General features: G+C 44.8%; 1 protein-coding gene across 3 annotated transcripts in view; it reads right to left on the reverse strand.

Moving 5' to 3' along the window:
• abca5 (ATP-binding cassette, sub-family A (ABC1), member 5) overlaps positions 1-20,275 on the reverse strand; it is a 44,190-nt gene extending 23,915 nt beyond the window's left edge. Inside the window, exons 1-10 of one of the 3 annotated variants that reach the window (XM_061707635.1) lie at positions 20,142-20,275; positions 11,420-11,589; positions 10,243-10,435; positions 9,288-9,461; positions 8,020-8,117; positions 5,973-6,199; positions 5,749-5,890; positions 910-1,098; positions 682-829; positions 426-603 (exon numbers count right to left, since the gene is read on the reverse strand). In XM_061707635.1, coding sequence (XP_061563619.1) covers positions 426-603; positions 682-829; positions 910-1,098; positions 5,749-5,890; positions 5,973-6,199; positions 8,020-8,117; positions 9,288-9,461; positions 10,243-10,435; positions 11,420-11,589; positions 20,142-20,154 — 1,532 coding nt within the window. In that variant the 5' untranslated portion in view covers positions 20,155-20,275. Of the gene's footprint in view, positions 1-425; positions 604-681; positions 830-909; positions 1,099-5,748; positions 5,891-5,972; positions 6,200-8,019; positions 8,118-9,287; positions 9,462-10,242; positions 10,436-11,419; positions 11,590-15,018; positions 15,130-20,137 lie in introns of those variants that run through there. The other 2 variants (XM_061707636.1, XM_061707637.1) reach the window with 2 other exon arrangements.
• Positions 20,276-20,323: the final 48 nt, after the last annotated feature.

A 20,323-nucleotide genomic window follows, 5' to 3' on the forward strand; every position in this document is an offset into this window, starting at 1 on the left:
ATGTAATTAAAAACACACACTAAAGTGGAGACGATTGTTTTAAGAGACACGTCTTTTTTCTTCGTATTTGCTCTTTTAAAAAAAAACTAAAATCCAACAGTGAAGCATTGCGGGTTGTTTTGTTTTACAGATTATTTTGTTTTTATCGTTTATCCTGTAAAGCTGTTTGTATTAAATACTACTTTAGGAACTTTGGGTGGAATATCAGTGGAAAAGTGTTAAAGAGGTGTTTTGTATGTATGTATGTATGTATGTATGTATGTATGTATGTATGTATGTATGTATGTATGTATGTATGTATGTATATATATATATATATATATATATATATATATATATATATATATATCAGCGTGTCTTTTCGTCTGCAGCTCCGGTAACGGCTCGGAGCTGGCCCCGGGAGACCTCCGGGAGCGTGTTTTTACCGGATGGCTTCTTTGCCCCTGAACTCGGGGGAAACGGGTTCGACGGACTCGTCTCCAGCGGCGGCTCCATTCGACTCGGCGTCGTACACGGAGCTCACTTCAACGTAGCGCCTCCTTTGTTTGGACCAGTAGGACGGCTTCAGGAAGTAGACCAGGGACCTCCTCAGTCCGAACTCACCTGAAGGGGAAACGCGGGTCACACGTGACGACCACGGTCAGATTACAGAGGAGATGTGGAGGCTGTTTTTGTGCTCACCGGGCAAAACCTGGTCCAGGTAGACTGCCAGCAGGAGGTAGAGGACGCAGTCCACCACCAGCATGATCAGCGGGACGTACAGCGGATGAGGGCCGTTGACCAGGGAGGAAAACACAGCGCCGTCTCCCTGCGCCTCCAGGTAGACCACCTAACACACAGATCTGGTTTCAGACACTCGAGTGGGTTAAAGTGAAAGGAGACGTGAACTGAGCCGCGGCGTGGGGCGACCTGTGCGATGCCGATGGAGAAGGCGCTGGGGGACAGCAGGCAGAGCAGCCAGACCAGCGGCTGGGGGAAGTCCTTCATCAGCACGGTGAAGAGCGACAAGCAGCCGAACACCACGGTCAGCATGGAGCCCACGGTGCTGGCGAACTTGGGCTTCTTGAACAACGGAGTCAGCATGAAGGAGAAGAAGATCTGAGCAGGACGGAGACAGACGGAGGACAGAGTCTCAGGCTGAAATAAAAACCAGGAACAGTTCACAGAGCATATTTGATCATTTCAGAGAGTTGGTCAGGGTTCGACCTTCAAGCTCATTTATTATTTTCTCTGTAAGTCATCTTCCTTCCTGTCAAAACAAAAACTTTCATTTGTCTTCAGAGAGAAGTGCTAAATAAATCTCAGAGATGTAGAAGTCCAGTTCTGGGAAAATAAACACCACTGCTGAGCTGTATGGAGCTACAACCATGGGCGTCAGTTTGATTTCAGAAGTGCTGGGGACATTTACCATAAACCTGAGTAAGGTTTGAAAAGTGCTGGGTACGAGCTAGGTCCATTACTTCCGAATTGAGGTTTCATGATAAATAATAGGCATTGCATTAGATGATGCGTATTGACGCGATATTGTACCCATATTAAAAGCCATCTGCGCTTATTTAGGTCGTCGGAAACATCATATAAATATTGCAAGCCTTTTATTATTTTAATATTGCTGATCATGGCTTACAGTTTAAGAAAACTCAAATATCCTATCTCAAAATATTAGAATATTCTGGGAATCTTAATCTTAAACTGTAAGCCATAATCAGCAATATTAAAATAATAAAAGGCTTGCAATATTTCAGTTGATTTGTAATGAATCCAGAATGTATGACATTTTTGGACTCCAGAAAAATAAAGGACTTTATCACAATATTCTAATTTTCTGAGACAGTCCTGTAAACTTGTTTGTGTCGTTGTGCTGAACCACTTGGGAATATCCACGGTTACTTTGTGTTAACGGAGCAGCAGAGAGCAGTGTCTTGCTGGTGCAGGAAACTGCGCGCTGGAAGCAGATGAGTGACGGACACTGGCTGATTTATGGTTCCGCGTTGCACCAACGCAAAGCGTACGGCGTTGGATACGCAGGGTTGCGAACGTACGGTACGCGACGCTGCGTAGGCTACGCCGTCGATTTAACGCGGAACCATAAATCAAGCGCATTTGTCAGTTTTTTTAGACTTTTCGTCTTTTCAACTGAGCATGAAGACACATAAAATGAGGGTGCAATGCATGCTTATGCACCCTCGTAGAACCGGGCCTGCAGAACGCAACTTTTAATTCCCAATTCCCAACTCCTACCTGGAGGTGAAGCCTGAATCCTCCCCGCAGCGCTGTCTGGCACACACATAAAGATCTGGGCACAGACGCAGCAGGTTCTGTTGTCCCGCCACTAAGATTTTGCTGGCCTTAATGTTTCCTGTGTTTTATTTTGTTCATTATTGATAAATTTAGTGTTGATGTGTGTGTGTGTGACAGACGTGTGTATGGGGCGTTAATGAAAATACGGGACAAATCGCGTCTTACTTAATTTTTAATTTTTTATTTTTTTTTTTAAGTGGTGGGGACAAATCTGCTCGTCAGACAAAGTGGTGGGGACGCGTCCCCACCGTCCCCGGCGTAAATGACGCGCCTGGCTACAACAGTCTCAATAGTCACAAATGCACAGGATGATTCACCCCTGCGTAGGACAGGATACACAAATATATTTCTGACGCACAAACAAATATAATCTGATTTACAAATGGTTGGTGGTCTGTGGTTCGCTGCATTTGTGTGTGAATTTTAAGACTCCCCTGACTTGCCTCAATCCACAAACAATCTGCAACCAATCAGATATCTTCCTTGTTTCAGACAATCATCAGAACGCACCCCCCATGAGGGACAATATACTCATAAGCCAATCACATTATGCATGTGCATTTCAGTCAGTTCAACATGTCTTCCAGCAAGGACAGCGGAATGATGAGTCAAACATCTAATTTATCTTGTTTGCTATGAGAAATGTTTAGTTATTAATCTCAATCGCTTTAATTGTGCAACTCCTGTCCTGATACAATCCACAAATTGAAAAACAATTTAGAGAAACTGAGGCACTCAAGAAGATAGAAAAATATAAAAAGCCTTTATTTGGGCCCGAGCACTTACAGCGCAAAGGCCCTATTGTATCTGTAGGAATTCTTTATTCTTTATTATTCTTCTTTATCCTTCTAACGAAAGGAGGGCCTTTTTGCCCCCCTAAACGTGCCCCAAAAGTCACCAAATTTTGCACGCAAGCCAGGCCTGGCGAAAAATTTGATATTTAATGGTTTGCATTAATGGGCGTGGCAAAATGGCTCAACAGCGCCCCCTAGAAAACTTTGTGCCTCAAGCCCCACAATATGGTTTGACATACATGCACGAAAGTCGGTACACACCTGTAGTTAATACGGCCCGAACCGTAACGTGCACCCAGGTGTGTTATACATCAAAATGTGCATCTCCATCCTGTGACTACGCGCATTACTTTTCTCTATCAAAAGCGTTACGTGGCGACGCTAGACGCCAAAAAGCCCCTTCATCTGATTGGTCCATATTTGATAGTTCCCCAAAAGTCACCAAATTTTGCACGCAAGCCAGGCCTGGTGATAAATTTGATATTTAATGGTTTGCATTAATGGGCATGGCCTAATGGCTCAACAGCGCCCCCTAGAATACTTTTCTCTGCCATAACTTTTGAATGGGTTGTGATAAAGACATGTGTGTGGTGTCATCAGAATCTGTATTGAGTCCTTGACCTTCATTGGCCTGAATTAGCCCCGCCCCTTCTTCTGATTGGTTGTCCCTATTTTCTGTTATAACTTTTGAATGGTTTGACATAGAGTTGTGGGTGGTGTCATCGAACTCGGTTTTTAGTACTTGACCTTCATTGGTGCAAATTAGCCCCGCCCCTTCTTCTGATTGGTCGATATTTCATAGTTCCTATTTTCTGCAGTAATTTTTGAATGGTTGGACATAAAGACTCGTGGGTGGTGTCATCGGACATGGTTTGGAGTCCTTGGCCATAATTGGTGCAAATTAGCCCTGCCCCTTCTTCTGATTAGTCGATATTTCATAGTCCCTATTTTCTGCCATAACTTTTGAATGGTTTGACATAGAAAGTCGTGGGTGGTGTCATTTCTGATATGCTTATGGGGGGCGGTGGCCATGAGTGCGAGGGCCTGTTTATCGCTGCTTGCAGCTTTAATTTATAATTATATTTTTCTATCTTCTTCAGTGCCTCGGTTTCTCTAAATTGTTTTTCAATCTTTTTGATCCCCATGCCGATGAGCACCTGAAGTATACTTTTTTGTTTCTCACACCCAGCAGCACTCCATGCATTTGTAGTTAGACTTACAATCCACATATTATTGTAGTGGCAGCTGTCCATCCTCTGTCAGCTGGGATGGTGCAGGGACTCATGGGGTGCCATATTCCTTTGGAGGTGGTTTTATGTTTGTGGTTTTGCCATTTTTTGTTTTTTTATTGTTGTTTGGTCTCCCAGTTGCGATAGTTTTCCCAGGGGATGCTCTGGTTGCTGGTGCACCATGAGTGAGATGAAGGATTCAGGCAACGACAACACAGAGATATCGTGAGTTGCTGCACTCATCTCAGAGGAGGAGCTCCTCAAACCAAGCTGCATCGCTGGTTGGTAATCCCTCATAGTCCCCACCGGTGCTGGTCTGGAACCAGTATCTGAGCCAGAACCAGCTGAGGTGCAGAGCTGTGGGTTCTGGCACCAGTTTATGAACGCCAGCTGTGTTTCCTGACTGCGAGCCGGCGCTTCCGACAAGATGAACCGCCTCTGGACCGCAGAAACATTCACATCACAACCTCTACACAATAATCCTGTCAGTCGGCTTCACTAGTGACATTTAGAGCTCTTGTGTGAAGAGTTGAGCTTCACTCACAGGAGTTTCCTCACACGTGGCGAATACTATCGCTAAAGCTTTCAAAAAAACATTTATTTTAAGATTTAATTCCTTTTTCCACAGGAAAACTAAGGTTTATAGTTTACAATTTGTATCAACTCTAAGAGAGTGACATGTCTACTGTTGTCTGTGTTGGTGCACATGTTGTGTTGTACACATTTATTACCACGGGAAGGCTTAAGTTACATGAGTCTAAGACGTCCGTATATATAATACCGTATTTTCCGGACTATAAGTTGCGTTTTTTTTTCATAGTTTGGCTGGGTGTTTGCAGTGACACGGATGGTTTGGTAAACTTCTTAGCATGTTATTTATGCTATAATTATCTGAGTAACTCTTAATATGTTATGTTAACATACCAGGCACGTTCTCAGCTGTGTCATGTAACGTAAGCATACCGTACAATTATTCAGCCTGTTGTTGCCTCTATTCTATTTTTATTTTAAATTACCTTTCAAGATGACATGTCTGTTCTTGGTGTTGGATTTTATAAAATAAATTTCCCTCCAAATGTGACTTGTACTCCAAAGCGACTTATATATGTTTTTTCCTTCTTTATTATGCATTTTATGGCTGGTGCGACTTGTACTCCGGAAAATACGGTAGTCTCTAGAGTTTGAAATATTGCACTTTGCCTCAGCCTGCAATAAAACAGTCAATTCATGATACTTTCTCATCTCGTAATTTTGATACCTAATAATACGATGTCAGTGTTGTGTACATGAGACAACAATATTGAAGAATTTATGGATTTCACACTGTGATCGGCGACCGACAGATACTGCTTTTGGTGGTCGGTGATCGGCCCTCAAGATCCTGATCGGTGCATCTCTACAGAACATCAGACAACTCCACTTACAGATGATATTCCATAGAGGAATATGAGGAGGAAGATGACGAAGAAGTCGCTGTTGGGGAAGAGGGCTGTGAAGGTGGAGATGACGGCCATCAGGATGGACATGGCGGTGACCAGAGCTGCGTACAGGAGGCCCCACGATAACCTGCCGAACCACACAAACACACACGTTAACCAGGACGCGGATCCCTCCACGCACGCAAGCGGTTCGGGCGCCGGCTCCTCACCAGAAGGAAGTGTCATACAGCCCCATCATAGTCATGGTGTCCTTGAGCCGATGCTCCTTCTCGGCCGCCACGTTGACGATGAGGAAGGTGACGAAGGGCGTGAAGGCCAGGACCAGGTAGATGGAGATGAGGGCGTGGGGGAACTTGTGCACCTCCACGGAGCCCGGCTGACCCATCATCACCACGTTCACGTCCAGCTCGCTCCACACCGAGCGCTTGGTGTGCATCTGCACGCGACAGACGCACCGTCAGCAGATCAAGGGGTCTCAAAACAATCAGGAAGTAACATCCACCTCACTTTATTCTTTCAAAAACTGTTTCTCTAAGACGATTGCTTTTGTCTTTTCCTTTTGGCATTATGTTAACGAACCTTTCAGAGCAGAAAAAACATGTTTTTGTCTAAATCTGTTCTCTGATGATGATGATCACCAGGATTCAGGTTACCTTCTTAAATCCCAAGGAAGCAGTAAAGGGGAACTTAGCGTTGCCCACCTGATTTTCATTCTTGTTTATTGTTAAAAGGAATCTAGTCTTCCTGGGGTCCACAAAACAAACAAACAAACGAACAAACAAAAAAAATAAATATATCACTTAATGATAATGTTAAAGCAATAAAACATTTTAGCATCATTATAAACATCATAAGAAATTATTATAATACAAAATAAGTTATTAGATTCATTATTATCTTCATTCCTTACTCACTAATTTAAATAGTGCATCCTCAAATGACACCTAGACCCAAGATATTTTGCTATTCAGTTCACATGTATTCAGTGGGCAATTATTCCAATGATTGATGGCTCGATAAATAACGTTTTTCTTTGACGCATTTGATTTTGGACGCGGTAATCAAATGAGAATGAACCTGACAGTTTGATTTTATATAAGAAAACAGCTTGAGAAGAAAAGATGGTGCTTCTGAAAAATGCAGTCGTATCGACCGCCCGCGCGTCCTCGCCCGGACTCATACTAACCTGGCAGCTCTGTTTTTGGGTGGTTTCTTTAGTTGACCTTTAGATGCAGATTCCTTGAACATAAAATTAACGATTTAGCCACCTGACTCACAACATGTGTAGGGACACAAAAAAGACAAAAAGGTAGATGGACGCTTAGTGGGTTGAGCGGGCGCCATTTGTAGGGGCTGTAGTCCACGTGCAGTTCGCGCGGGTTTGAGTCCCGGCCTGTCGCTTTATACTGCAATGCTGCCCCCTCGCCCATTTCCTGTCTACCAACTTTCTCAATAAAGGCCACTAGTAGGGCTGCAATGATTGTAACTCTGTTACAAAAAATAATGGAAGAATTTGTTCTGCCTCAAAAAGCCTCATTTAAATAAAAAATACATTTAAACTTCACGTTTCAAAGAGGTTGTTTTTCATGGGACACGACGTGCCAACACGTATAAACTGGAAGACGGGGTCGCGCTTTTCCTAACGTGTGTGAACAGTTTAGCTGCACAGACGCCGGCTGGGACTGAAAACAGTGACAGCAACGATGAGAAAACGCAGCAAAGTGAAAGTAATAAGAGGAAAAGAAAGAAGATGTCGAAGGTGTGGTATCATTTTAAATTAAAAAGAAATAAAAACCAATAGAAATAATAAAAAAGGTCCACATGGTGTAAGACTCTGGTTCCAAGTCTCGGTCCACAGCCAAGCATCTTTGTTTAAACATGTTGGTTCTGAATGCGAAGTTGCACAATTTAAAAGCTGTGTTTAGAATATTTTTTATTTTTGATTCTTGGAAAAAATGTGTTGTTTTTTTTATGTTTCAGGAAATGTTAAGTTTAAAATAATATTTTTATTGGAAAATTTACAGTTTACTAGTTTGCATAATATGTACATAAATGTCAATTATTCTCATAAAAGAAACAAATTGGTTGTTTTTTCTGTCTTGTTTTCTATTGCATATTTATAATTGGGCTTTAATAAAGCAAAAGTAAGTTTTATCCGATTAACTGATGGAATATTTCATAGAACAATTGATCACCAAAATATTCGATAGCTGCAGCCCTAGGCTGAAACCTAGGCCAAACTTCAGCGTGTTTCACCTGAATTATGGCAGCGTCGATCTGAGACTGGAGCCGGATGAATCCAGAGTACCAGTAGTTCGCAGCTCTGCAGTTCACCGACCGGTCTATGCAGTTGGCTGGAGGAGAAGAAAGAAGAAAAAACACAACGGTAGGAGTGACGCCAGGTCCGGGCCGCTCGGTGGCGCAGTGGGTTAAGCAGCGGCTCATATACTGACGCTACAATCCTCCTGCAGTGGTCGCAGGTTCGAATCCCAGCGCACCCTCTCTCTCTCTCTACCCCTTTCCTGTCTGCAACTTGAATAAAAGGGCCACTACAGCCCAAAAAAATCTTTAAAAAAAAAAAAAAAAAAAAGGAGTGACGCCAAGTCCGTCACATGGGCGAGTCTCACTATAAAAAACCTTGAAGCTGGATTAAAGCAAAATATCCAAATCAGACCCCTGAACGCGGATGTAAACAAAACAGACCAACGGCTGCGACAGCAGAGGACCAATCAGAAACTCCGCTGCTGCATCGACGCCACAAGAGAAACAACATGAAAGCTTGAGGATCACGTGATGTACAGCGGGTTTGGTTTCATGTGCTGTGTTAAGAAATTTGTTTTAGAAATTAATTTCAGTCATTCAATATTTAAAAGCAGAATTGTGACATTTGGTATTCAAATGTGAAAATATTTAATTTATTTTTATCATTTATTTTCATGACATTTTGAAATGTCGCTTGTCAGTCTGTTCAGATCCTGACAGCGGGAGGTGTTTATGGAGAGCTACAAAACTCACACTTTGATTGTATTTTCTCACTATCACACTGTAGGAATAAAGTGCAGCAAAAAAACCACCTCTGTGTCCATCCTATTGCTTTGTGTCTCGCCGTGGCTTCCTCTTTCCAGGATTATTCATCTAACCAGGATGAAACGAGTTTGTTGGGTGTAAACAGCCATGATTCCCAGCGGCTGCTGAGCTGTGATCCCTCTTGCGGACGTAACAGTGGAGTGTTTTCTGAGGGAATTTATCCTCCTTTATTCTGTAGAGCATGTAGGAGGTCAGACGCTGGTGTTGTACCAGAGGACCCGGCCCAGTCTCTGTTCCAGTCCCCCTCAAGGTGCTGGACGGAGTTGAGGTCGGGGTTCTGTGTGGACATCGTCCCCAACGTCCCGTCGTACGGAAGCTGCGGTGCTTTTTCAGATTTGAGCTTGAGCGGAGAAACAAGTTCCTCTCGTCTCTGAAGTGAGGAACTGACTGAAACGGGGACTGAAAGAGAAACCAGATGAAATGAGGTTGGTTCTCACCGATGGACTCGGTGTAGTCGCTGGGCAGCGGCAGCTTGTTGTACGGGAAGCGGAGTCTGTAGGACGTGGCAGAACCGTCCAAGAACACCACCCCGATGTAGCTGGACGGCTCGTAGAGGCTGGCGTTCTCCAGATCCTCCTCCGTGGCAAACATCTCCAGACGATCCTGCATGTCTGAAAACACGAGACGCAGAGAAGGAGCACTGTGAAACAGCCGTTCGGTGACGCCGGCGCAGCAGGGGATTCACGCACAGCTGAGTCTAGAGTTGTTTCTGGCAGCCTGTCTCAATTTGAGTTTTAGTCTAGTCTTTGGGTCAAGCTATCATTTTAGTTTTTATTAGTTTTAGTCACGTTCATTCTCCTTTTAGTCGTGTCAAGTTTCAGTCGACTAAAAGTCTGAGCATTTTAGTCTTATTTTAGTCAGAATTGTCCAGGACCATTTAAGTCTAGTTTTAGTCAAAGATTGTATTTAGCCAAACCCATTTTACAATTCAAACAAGGTTATCTCAATATTCTATAATTGTTACCTTATAGACTCAAGAATAAATTCATTCCAGATACAGAAGACTCTAATTTGAGTTTACAACATATTTATTTTTCCGCATTTCTCCCCCATCTTTTTCTTTTTCAACGACACATTCGGTTTTCTTTTCCAATTCCGTGTAGGAAAGTGTATCCAAAGATCTAAAGACTAAACTGGTTTAAAGACTAAATCAGAGGAAACTACTTAAAAAATGTACATTAAGGATCTTTGTTATAACATTTCGTCTCGTGTTTTAGTTTTTATTTTGTAATCTACATTTTAGTCTCGTTTTTATTCCTCTACGATATTGCATTATATATTTAATTATCGTTATCGTCACATGACCAGCATTTTCGTCTCGTCTCCCTCAGGTGATAAAGGTTCGTTGACGACGATATTTAGTCATAATTTTCGTTGACGTCCTAGACTTACTTATGACCTGCGCCACCTCCTCCATGATGTGGCTGGTGATGTTGGTGATGGGCGTGTATCCCAGGCCCTTGATGTCCTTGAAGTGGTCGTCTCTCTCCAGCGCCACCGTGCTGACGTCTCCGTGGTAAACGTGGGGGTTCAGGGTGCTGATGAGTATGAGGAGCCCGAGGAGCAGCAGGGGAAGGATCAGCTCCTGCACAAACACGCAGAAGGAACTTCATTGAGTGGATAATGATAAAAAGATGAGGTAGAAGCTGGAATGAGGATGAAATATTTCTAATCTTTACTTTATTTAATGCAAAACAGGTAACAATACAAGTGCGGAAAACAAAAACGCATACAGGTACAGGACAAGAGAGGCCACTAGAAAACAAACAGACAAACGAAACTGTACAAAACAACAAAATCCTTGTTTTTTGCTCATATTTCTTCTATATGGCCGTGTATGTGGGTGTGTGTGGTGTGTATGAGTATGATGTTTTTCTAGAATGATGGTTATTTTAGGAGAAAGACAACAGCCAAAAAATAAATAAAGCTAAATAAAGCTAAATAAATAAATAAATAAATAAATAAATAAATAAAAAAAGGGTTTAAAAGGGGGAAGATATGAGACAGAAAGGCATGGGTGGGGAGGGGCTTTAATCGACCTAACGTAGATGTTTTTGAAGAAGAAACAGAGATCTGGACTCCTCTGAGCTTTGGGCCAAATGAAAACCTGCTTCAAAGACGTGTTGTGTGTAAAACTCATTTAAGAATTTCCCTGATCGCCACACCGAGTCCAGGACAGAGGTGACGGTAACAGCTCTGGGACGGAGCCAACGAGGTGCAGCAGAGCTCACGACGGCTCGCTGGGTTCCAGGACGCCTCCCGTCATAAGAGAGGCTGATACACGGGGGCATTAAAAATGCACGAGGGCAACTTAAAGCCAAATAAAAAATGCATGGTGTGACAAAGAAGAGAAAGGAAGGAGGGAGGGAGAGGTGCATCCTGGGATAAAACTGGGGTGCAGTGAGTCACGGCGTACAGGAATAACAACGTGACCCTGAAAAGGCCCGTTACAGAGGCGCCACACCTCCATTTCTACTTAAATTTACATTATTGTTCTTAATTTCAAACCAATCGTGTACTTTTCAGATAAATATGGATATAAATGGAGGGCTGACTGGTGTGCGAGCACCTGGAGGCTCTGCTGCTTGGTCCTCCACTTGATGAGCAGGTTCTTGTAGAGGAGGCTTCTGGTCTGCAGCCAGACGCCGGCACCTCGTCTGCCGGCGGGCTGCATGCTGCCGGCATTCCTCATGTGGATGATGTACGGACGGGAGGTCGTCTCGCTGATGCCGGCTTCAGCTGCCGAGACGGGGGTTACAAACACAAGGGCAGTTAGAGAAGTATCAGTGTTGTCATGGTGACAGCAGTACATGCAGATGTGTTGTTTTAAGCAGTTAATCTTTTTTTTTCCTGACAAAAATAGACTAAACTTGAAAGACATTAGCTAGATCTTGTGCTCGGCAGACGGGTGGAGGACGACGACTGCTTCACTCGCAGGGAAATCAAGTGAAGCCGTTCGTCTTCCTCCACAGAAAACTTTACTCCTTACAGGAGGGTTGTGAGGTCATCAGTTACATGACTAACAACTGCTGAGGTTCACTTGACCTTGTGAAATAATTGACGTTGACTCCACACAGACACACACAGACACACACATGCACACACACACACACCCTCGCCCACGGCGGAGGAATCAACAACCTGAAAACATTTTAACCAACGTTCCTGGCAGATACAAAGTCCTCCTACGTCCTTATTTTGGTCTGTCAGACAACATTTCTCTGCCGACTTGCAGCCGGCCCACGTCGAGGCATTTTTAACATCTCAACAGATTCTCCAAAAAATGTAAAACCCCTCAAACAAAGTTATAGACTGAATTCACTCGCAACTTCACTGTAAACGACGACGGAAGAGAGGAAAAGACAGCAGTGTTTACCAGGGCTGAGGATCAATTCAACTGTCAAAAGATTCGATTCCGACTCTTAAGATTCAGAATCGATTATCAGGATTTGATTCCAATATTGATTTAGGTTGGTGTTATTAAAACAGTTTTTTGAGCTGTTGCATGAATTATATGACTAGCATATTAATATTAGTATTATATTGAGATTCAAAAGCAAGTATTGGCAGCTAATGATGGCTGTAAGGATTATCAAACAGATCCAGCGCAGCAAACAGAGGCCGTATGAAATCTATTATTTTTTCCCACATTCAGTTTTAATTTTTTCTGTTTAGGTGTTTTGAATTTTTGATAATTTGGTTTTTATCATTTTATGCAAATGTAACCCCAAGAAAGTATATAAAGTAATGAAATATAGACAATTTCTGCAATTATAACTGAAAATGTTTTCATACTTTTAAACATATTTAAAGGCAAAAACATGGCACTAGTAATTCTCGTGTCCAACAAAACATTCCTTTTTTTATTGTATTGTTAACGCTGCAGCTACTCTTCCGACGCCATGTTCATTGTTTGAAAGTTTCACACGACGTGCATGTGTGAATTAAATGACGCGACTACTGGGATTAAAGGTCAGCGGGCAAAAATGTAATGATGGAAAGAAATTGATCTTTAGACATACAAATCGATTTTTAGGAATTAATCAGAATCAGACTTTAAAGACAACGTTTGAATACATCAAACAGGGAATTTGACTTCGGTTAACACCGTCGGCGACATAGTTGTTATAAGGGGGGGGGGTTCCCGTCACGGTGCATCCAAGTGGTCTAATGTCTTAGAAATGTATTAATACTCACTCCATATTTTTGGGGGACGGTTAATCGCAGTAGCCTAGTATTGATTCAGTTTCAGAGACCTGAAATAGTTGCTGTTTATGTCTCTGCCCGTTCTCGTGTCTGTTTGTTTGTTTTCTCTCTTACAGATTTCAAAAGCTTGTGTGCCGGTTGTGCGTTTCCGTGTGTTTCTCTCATTTCAGACTAGCAGTGGATGCCACTCCCCCAACCCCCTCTCACATATGTTTATATTAAAGGGGATCTATTATTAAAAAAAACGTTTTTTTCTTGCTTTAACATATATAAAGTGGTCTCCCCTCAGCCTGTCAACTCAGAGAAGGAGGAAAGCAACCAAATTCTGCAGTGTCTGTACAGCCGCCCGGATGAGCCGTCCAGTGTCATGTGACTTCTACGAGCCGTTCAGATTCTGCTCCTGTCGTTACGTAACAACGGGCGCGATTTACATAGGTTGGCCTCCGATGCGTGAAACCACGCCCACAACTAACTCCGCCGTATAATAGGTCCCCTTTAAGCGGAATTGGATAAAGCCGATCAAACCTGTTTTCGACGTAACCTCAATTCGGAATTACTATTTCCATGTAAACTTGAAGGAAAATATTTTAATTCGGAATTATTTAATTCGGAATAATTAATTTGGAATTAAAAAACATCATGTAACCGTGGCCAATGTGCTAACACGTATAAAGTGGAAGAAGACGGTGTTGCGATTTTCGTAACGTGTGTTAAGTTTAGCTGCAAAGACGCCGACCGGGAGTGACAACGTTGACAGCAACAATGAGAAGAGGAAGAGACAGAAGATGTTAAATGTGTGGGATTATTGTAAATTAAAAATGTTGGTTCTGAATGTGAAGTTCAATTTAAAAGCAGTGTTTAAGAATATTTTTTTATTTTTGATACTTTTTTTTTTTTTTTTAATGTTTCAGGAAATTTTAAGTTTAAAATAATTTTATTTATATTTATTGGAAGATTTAACAAACAGTTTACTAGTGTATTATATGTAAATAAATGTCAATTATTCTCATAAAAGAAACTAACTGGTTGTTTTTAATGGAGTAATCTGTCTTGTTTTCTATTGTATATTTATAATTGGGCTTTAATAAAGCAAAAGTAAGTTTTATCCGATTAATCAACGGAAATAATCGATCACCAAAATATTGGATAGCTGCATCCCTAGAGTAAAGGGTACAAAGCCCACCCTCAAACGGGTTTCCTCTGTACGGCGGCTCTCCAGATAAGACAGAAGCCAGCCATGCAGATCCGGGACTCTCAAGGACTTTTAAAGCTTATAATCAGTTATCAGGAGTTATCAGGGAGCCGTCTCAAAAGAGACTCAACAAAAACACGCACTGATGTATCGGCTGTAGAGCCTGCTCAGTCCTCCGGCTGCCGTGTCGTTAAACACAAGACACGACGGAGGAAATGAGGAGGGCGTCGCAGCCGGGTCAGACAGATGGCCCGGTCCATCTGGAAGCAGCTTTCCAGGGGTCTCAGTCTGCTTGTTTGGCATCCCGAGGTTGAAGCGGCAGCTTTCACATATGTTCAACCTCAGCAACATTTTCCTTTTTCCTGCCGCAGATTTCCGTCTCTTTGCCCTCATTCTTACTCTTGTTGGCCATTTTGTGTTTCTGAGGTTGTTTTAACAGTCCGTTTATCTTTTACACTTAATGGATCTTTACAGGCGTTATAGTTTCCTAGTTTTAATGCAGGAAACAGTGGTATTATCCTCTAAAATCCACCATCAGCGTCGTTTACTGGTGGAAACAAGATCACTTTTATTGGTGTCGTTGGAAAACAAACAAACAAAAGATCAGTGACAATAAAAAGTTTTTCTGTAACCTGCTTTAAAGACTTTTCAGTTGCCCCCGACTCAACTTTCCATCAAAACAGAGAAAAATCTCTCCTCAACGTGACTCCCAACCGAGTTTCTCTGCTACAATTCTAAGAAATTCCAGATCACCTGTTTTTATTTCTTACTTTTTTCCTTGAACTCAGTCGGAGGTCGACAGTTTTACTGGAGGATGACAAATATCACATCTTTAAATCATGGCAGTTTCAAAAGGAAGTTTAAGTTTGTTTCACTTTCAGTCACAAGGATGGAGACCACCAGGGATGGGGACCACTAGGGATTAGGACCAGGGATGGGGACCACTAGGGATGGAGACCACTAGGGATGGAGGTCACCAGGGATGGAGACCACTAGGGATTAGGACCAGGGATGGAGACCACCAGGGATGGAGACCACCAGGGATGGAGGTCACCAGGGATGGAGACCACCAGGGATGGAGACCACTAGGGATGGAGACCACTAGGGACGGAGACCACTAGGGACGGAGACCACTAGGGATGGAGACCACCAGGGATGGAGACCACTAGGGATGGAGACCACTAGGGATGGAGACCACTAGGGATTAGGACCACCAGGGATGGAGACCACTAGGGACGGAGACCACTAGGGACGGAGACCACTAGGGATGGAGACCACCAGGGATGGAGACCACTAGGGACGGAGACCACTAGGGATGGAGACCACCAGGGATGGAGACCACTAGGGATGGAGACCACTAGGGATGGAGACCACTAGGGATCGGGACCACTAGGGATTAGGACCAGGGATGGAGACCACCAGGGATTAGGACCACCAGGGATGGAGACCACCAGGGATGGAGACCACCAGGGATGGAGACCACTAGGGATGGAGACCACCAGGGATGGAGACCACCAGGGATTAGGACCAGGGATGGAGACCACTAGGGACGGAGACCACTAGGGATGGAGACCACCAGGGATGGAGACCACCAGGGATGGAGGTCACCAGGGATGGAGACCACCAGGGATGGAGACCACCAGGGATGGAGACCACTAGGGATTAGGACCAGGGATGGAGACCACCAGGGATGGAGGTCACTAGGGATGGGGACCACCAGGGATGGAGGTCACCAGGGATGGAGGTCACCAGGGAGGGGGACCACCAGGGATGGAGACCACCAGGGATGGAGACCACTAGGGATGGAGACCACCAAGGATGGAGACCACTAGGGATGGAGACCACTAGGGATGGAGACCACCAGGGATGGAGACCACCAGGGATGGAGACCACTAGGGATGGAGACCACCAGGGATGGAGACCACTAGGGATGGAGACCACTAGGGATGGAGACCACTAGGGATGGAGACCACTAGGGATGGAGACCACCAGGGATGGAGACCACTAGGGATGGAGACCACTAGGGATGGAGACCACTAGGGATGGAGACCACCAGGGATGGAGACCACCAGGGATGGAGACCACTAGGGATGGAGACCACTAGGGATGGAGACCACTAGGGATGGAGACCACCAGGGATGGAGACCACCAGGGATGGAGGTCACCAGGGATGGAGACCACTAGGGATTAGGACCAGGGATGGAGACCACTAGGGATGGAGACCACTAGGGATGGAGACCACCAGGGATGGAGACCACTAGGGATGGAGACCACTAGGGATGGAGACCACTAGGGATGGAGACCACTAGGGACGGAGACCACTAGGGATGGAGACCACTAGGGATTAGGACCAGGGATGGAGACCACCAGGGATGGAGGTCACTAGGGATGGGGACCACCAGGGATGGAGGTCACCAGGGATGGAGGTCACCAGGGAGGGGGACCACCAGGGATGGAGACCACCAGGGATGGAGACCACTAGGGATGGAGACCACCAAGGATGGAGACCACCAGGGATGGAGACCACTAGGGATGGAGACCACCAAGGATGGAGACCACTAGGGATGGAGACCACTAGGGATGGAGACCACCAGGGATGGAGACCACCAGGGATGGAGACCACCAGGGATGGAGACCACTAGGGATGGAGACCACCAGGGATGGAGACCACTAGGGATGGAGACCACTAGGGATGGAGACCACTAGGGATGGAGACCACCAGGGATGGAGACCACCAGGGATGGAGACCACTAGGGATGGAGACCACTAGGGATGGAGACCACTAGGGATGGAGACCACTAGGGATGGAGACCACTAGGGATGGAGACCACCAGGGACGGAGACCACCAGGGATGGAGACCACTAGGGATGGGGACCACTAGGGATTAGGACCAGGGATGGAGACCACCAGGGATGGAGGTCACCAGGGATGGAGACCACTAGGGATTAGGACCAGGGATGGAGACCACTAGGGATGGAGACCACTAGGGATGGAGACCACCAGGGATGGAGACCACTAGGGATGGAGACCACTAGGGACGGAGACCACTAGGGATGGAGACCACCAGGGATGGAGACCACTAGGGATTAGGACCAGGGATGGAGACCACCAGGGATGGAGGTCACTAGGGATGGAGGTCACCAGGGATGGAGGTCACTAGGGATGGGGACCACCAGGGATGGAGGTCACCAGGGATGGAGGTCACCAGGGAGGGGGACCACCAGGGATGGAGACCACCAGGGATGGAGACCACCAGGGATGGAGACCACCAGGGATGGAGACCACTAGGGATGGAGACCACCAGGGATGGAGACCACCAGGGATGGAGACCACTAGGGATGGAGACCACCAGGGATGGAGACCACCAGGGATGGAGACCACCAGGGATGGAGACCACCAGGGATGGAGACCACTAGGGATGGAGACCACCAGGGATGGAGACCACCAGGGATGGAGACCACTAGGGACGGAGACCACCAGGGATGGAGACCACCAGGGATGGAGACCACCAGGGATGGGGACCACCAGGGATGGAGACCACTAGGGATGGGGACAACTAGGGATTAGGACCACCAGGGATGGGGACCACTAGGGATTAGGACCAGGGATGGAGACCACCAGGGATATCTGGGATTAATTATTGATGGGGAGCTTACATTTAAAGCACACATTAAAAATTTGGTCTCTAAACTAAGGGTGAAACATTCTCTGAATGTAAGACGATTTACACACTGGATGACTCTGATTAATAAGGCTCTTCTTGGCTTGATTCCTTGTTATTTATGTTTATTTCTTCAGAGAACTAAAAGCCATTATGCTTTAAAATCAAATTACATTTTGCACCTGGCTGTTCCTCATGTTCGGACTAACTTGGGGAAAAAAGCTTTTAGTTTCTCTGCACCCTCTGCTTGGAATATCCTCCAATTTGAACTGAAAATGTCTCAACTTATTTCACTTGAAGCCTTTCACTCTTTTCTAAAAGACCGACAACGAGAATCCTTTCGGCAGTGCCTGTGTTTTTAAATTATTACTGAAGTTGTTGTTTCCTACATGTTCCTGAAGTCAACACTACTGCACTTTATTTGCTAAAACAGTTTGCGCTCTCATTTTAATGTTTATTTAGTGATTGCTGTTATTTGTGTTATTTGTGGACGTATGCTGCTGCCTTCCTTGGCCAGGTCACCCTTAAAAGAGGTCTTGATATCAATGGGTCAATGGATCCTTCTTTCCTCCTGCTCTCTCTTTCCTTCTCCCTTCCTCTTTTCTCCCTTCCTTCCTTCTTTACTCCCTTCCTTCCTCCTTCTTTTTTCCCTTCCTTCCCTTTCCCTTCCTCGTTCCTTCCTTCTTTCCTTCTTTTCTCCATTCCTTCCTTCCTTCCTTCCTTCTTTCCTCCCTTCCTTCTTTCCTCCCTTCCTCCCTTCTTTCCTTCCTTCCTTCTTTCCTCCCTTCCTTCCTTCTTTCCTCCCTTCTTTCCTTCCTTCCTTCTTTCCTCCCTTCCTTCCTCCTTTCCTCCCTTCCTTCTTTTCTCCCTCCCTTCCTTCTTTCCTCCCTTCCTTCTTTTTTCCCTCCCTTCCTTTTTCCGTTCCTTCCTTCCTCCCTTCTTTTCTCCATCCCTTCCTTCCTTCTTTCCTCTCTTCTTTCCTTCCTTCCTCTCTTCTTTCCTTCCTTCCTTCCTTCTTTTCTCCCTTCTTTCCTCCCTTCCTACCTTCTTTGTTTCCCTTCCTTCCTTCTTTTTTTCCCTTCCTTCTTTTTTCCCTTCCTTCCTCCCTTCTTTTCTCCATCCCTTCCTTCCTTCTTTCTTTTCTCCATCCCTTCCTTCTTTTCTCCATCCCTTCCTTCTTTCCTCCCTTCCTTTCAACCTTCCTTCTTTCCTTCCTTCTTTCCTCCCTTCTTTCCTTCTTTTCTCCATCCCTTCTTTCCTTCTTTCCTCCCTTCCTTCTTTTCTCCCTTCCTTCTTTCCTCCCTCCCTCCCTCCTTCTTTTTCCCCTTCCTTCCCTTTCCCTTCCTCCTTCCTTCCCTTCCTTCCTTCTTTTTTCCCTTCCTTCCTTCCTTCCTTCCTCCCTTCTTTCCTCCATTCCTTCCTTCTTTCCTCCCTTCCTTCCTTCTTTTCTCCCTTCCTTCCTTCCTTCTTTTCTCCCTTCATTCCTCCCTTCCTTCCTTTCTTTCTTTCTTCCTTCCTTCCTTCCGTCCTCCCTTCTTCCCTTCCTCCCTCCTTGACCTGAAGACAGCACAAGGGTTAAATAAAGGTGAAATAAATTGTTTTTTAAATGGGTACCAGGGATGGGAACCAGCAGGGAAGAAGCTGCACCTGCTCCAGCAAGATCTCTTTATCTTCTAGTCCATGAATCACCAGTAAATCAGAACTACATTTGTAATTTCCTCAAACAGCCTTCACTTACGTTAGACTGAATCTTTAATTGTGTTTTTGCACTTTAATTTTAAGTTTGTGATCAATGCAAATGATTGAATGAGAACCTGATTATCGATGAAGTTGCTCAACAGAAGATGCTCTGGTTGTGATCCCTAAACTCCCGGCCACTATTCTCAGGTGGAAAGGTGTTTCCACCTTCTATAAGGCGAGTTTGCAGGAAAACGTGGAGAAATTAAAGCAAATGTTTAGTTTTTAAAGGGTTTCATCAGCTGCTAGCGGCCAGGCTGCTAACACATCCCACTTCACGCTTTAGTCTTCTCGCCTGTGTTTTTAACACTGGATGGAAATGAGAGAAAGTGTAATCATTTATATAAAAGCAGCTCAAAATTTAACAGTCAGGACTCAAATGTCTGTTATCTGAAGCGAATGCGCCGAAATGTTAGCAAGGAACAGCAACACAGTCGATACCTGTGGAGAAAAACACAGCTATCTGAGAAAAATCAAGTGTTTCACATACTCACGTATAAAATACATTAAGGCATATCCTTCCTCGGCTGTGGCTTGGTGGCCTCACGTGGAAAATGTTATTTTATCGCAAGCAAACGACCGAAACAACCCCGCCGTCGCCAACGTCGTAACTTGCTGTAAACTACGATTCCCAGCATACTTAGCGGCGACCAATCAGATGAGCCCTTGCTGTGAT

This window comes from Cololabis saira, chromosome 19 (genome assembly GCF_033807715.1).
Source record: "Cololabis saira isolate AMF1-May2022 chromosome 19, fColSai1.1, whole genome shotgun sequence".
Classification (NCBI taxonomy): domain Eukaryota; kingdom Metazoa; phylum Chordata; class Actinopteri; order Beloniformes; family Belonidae; genus Cololabis; species Cololabis saira.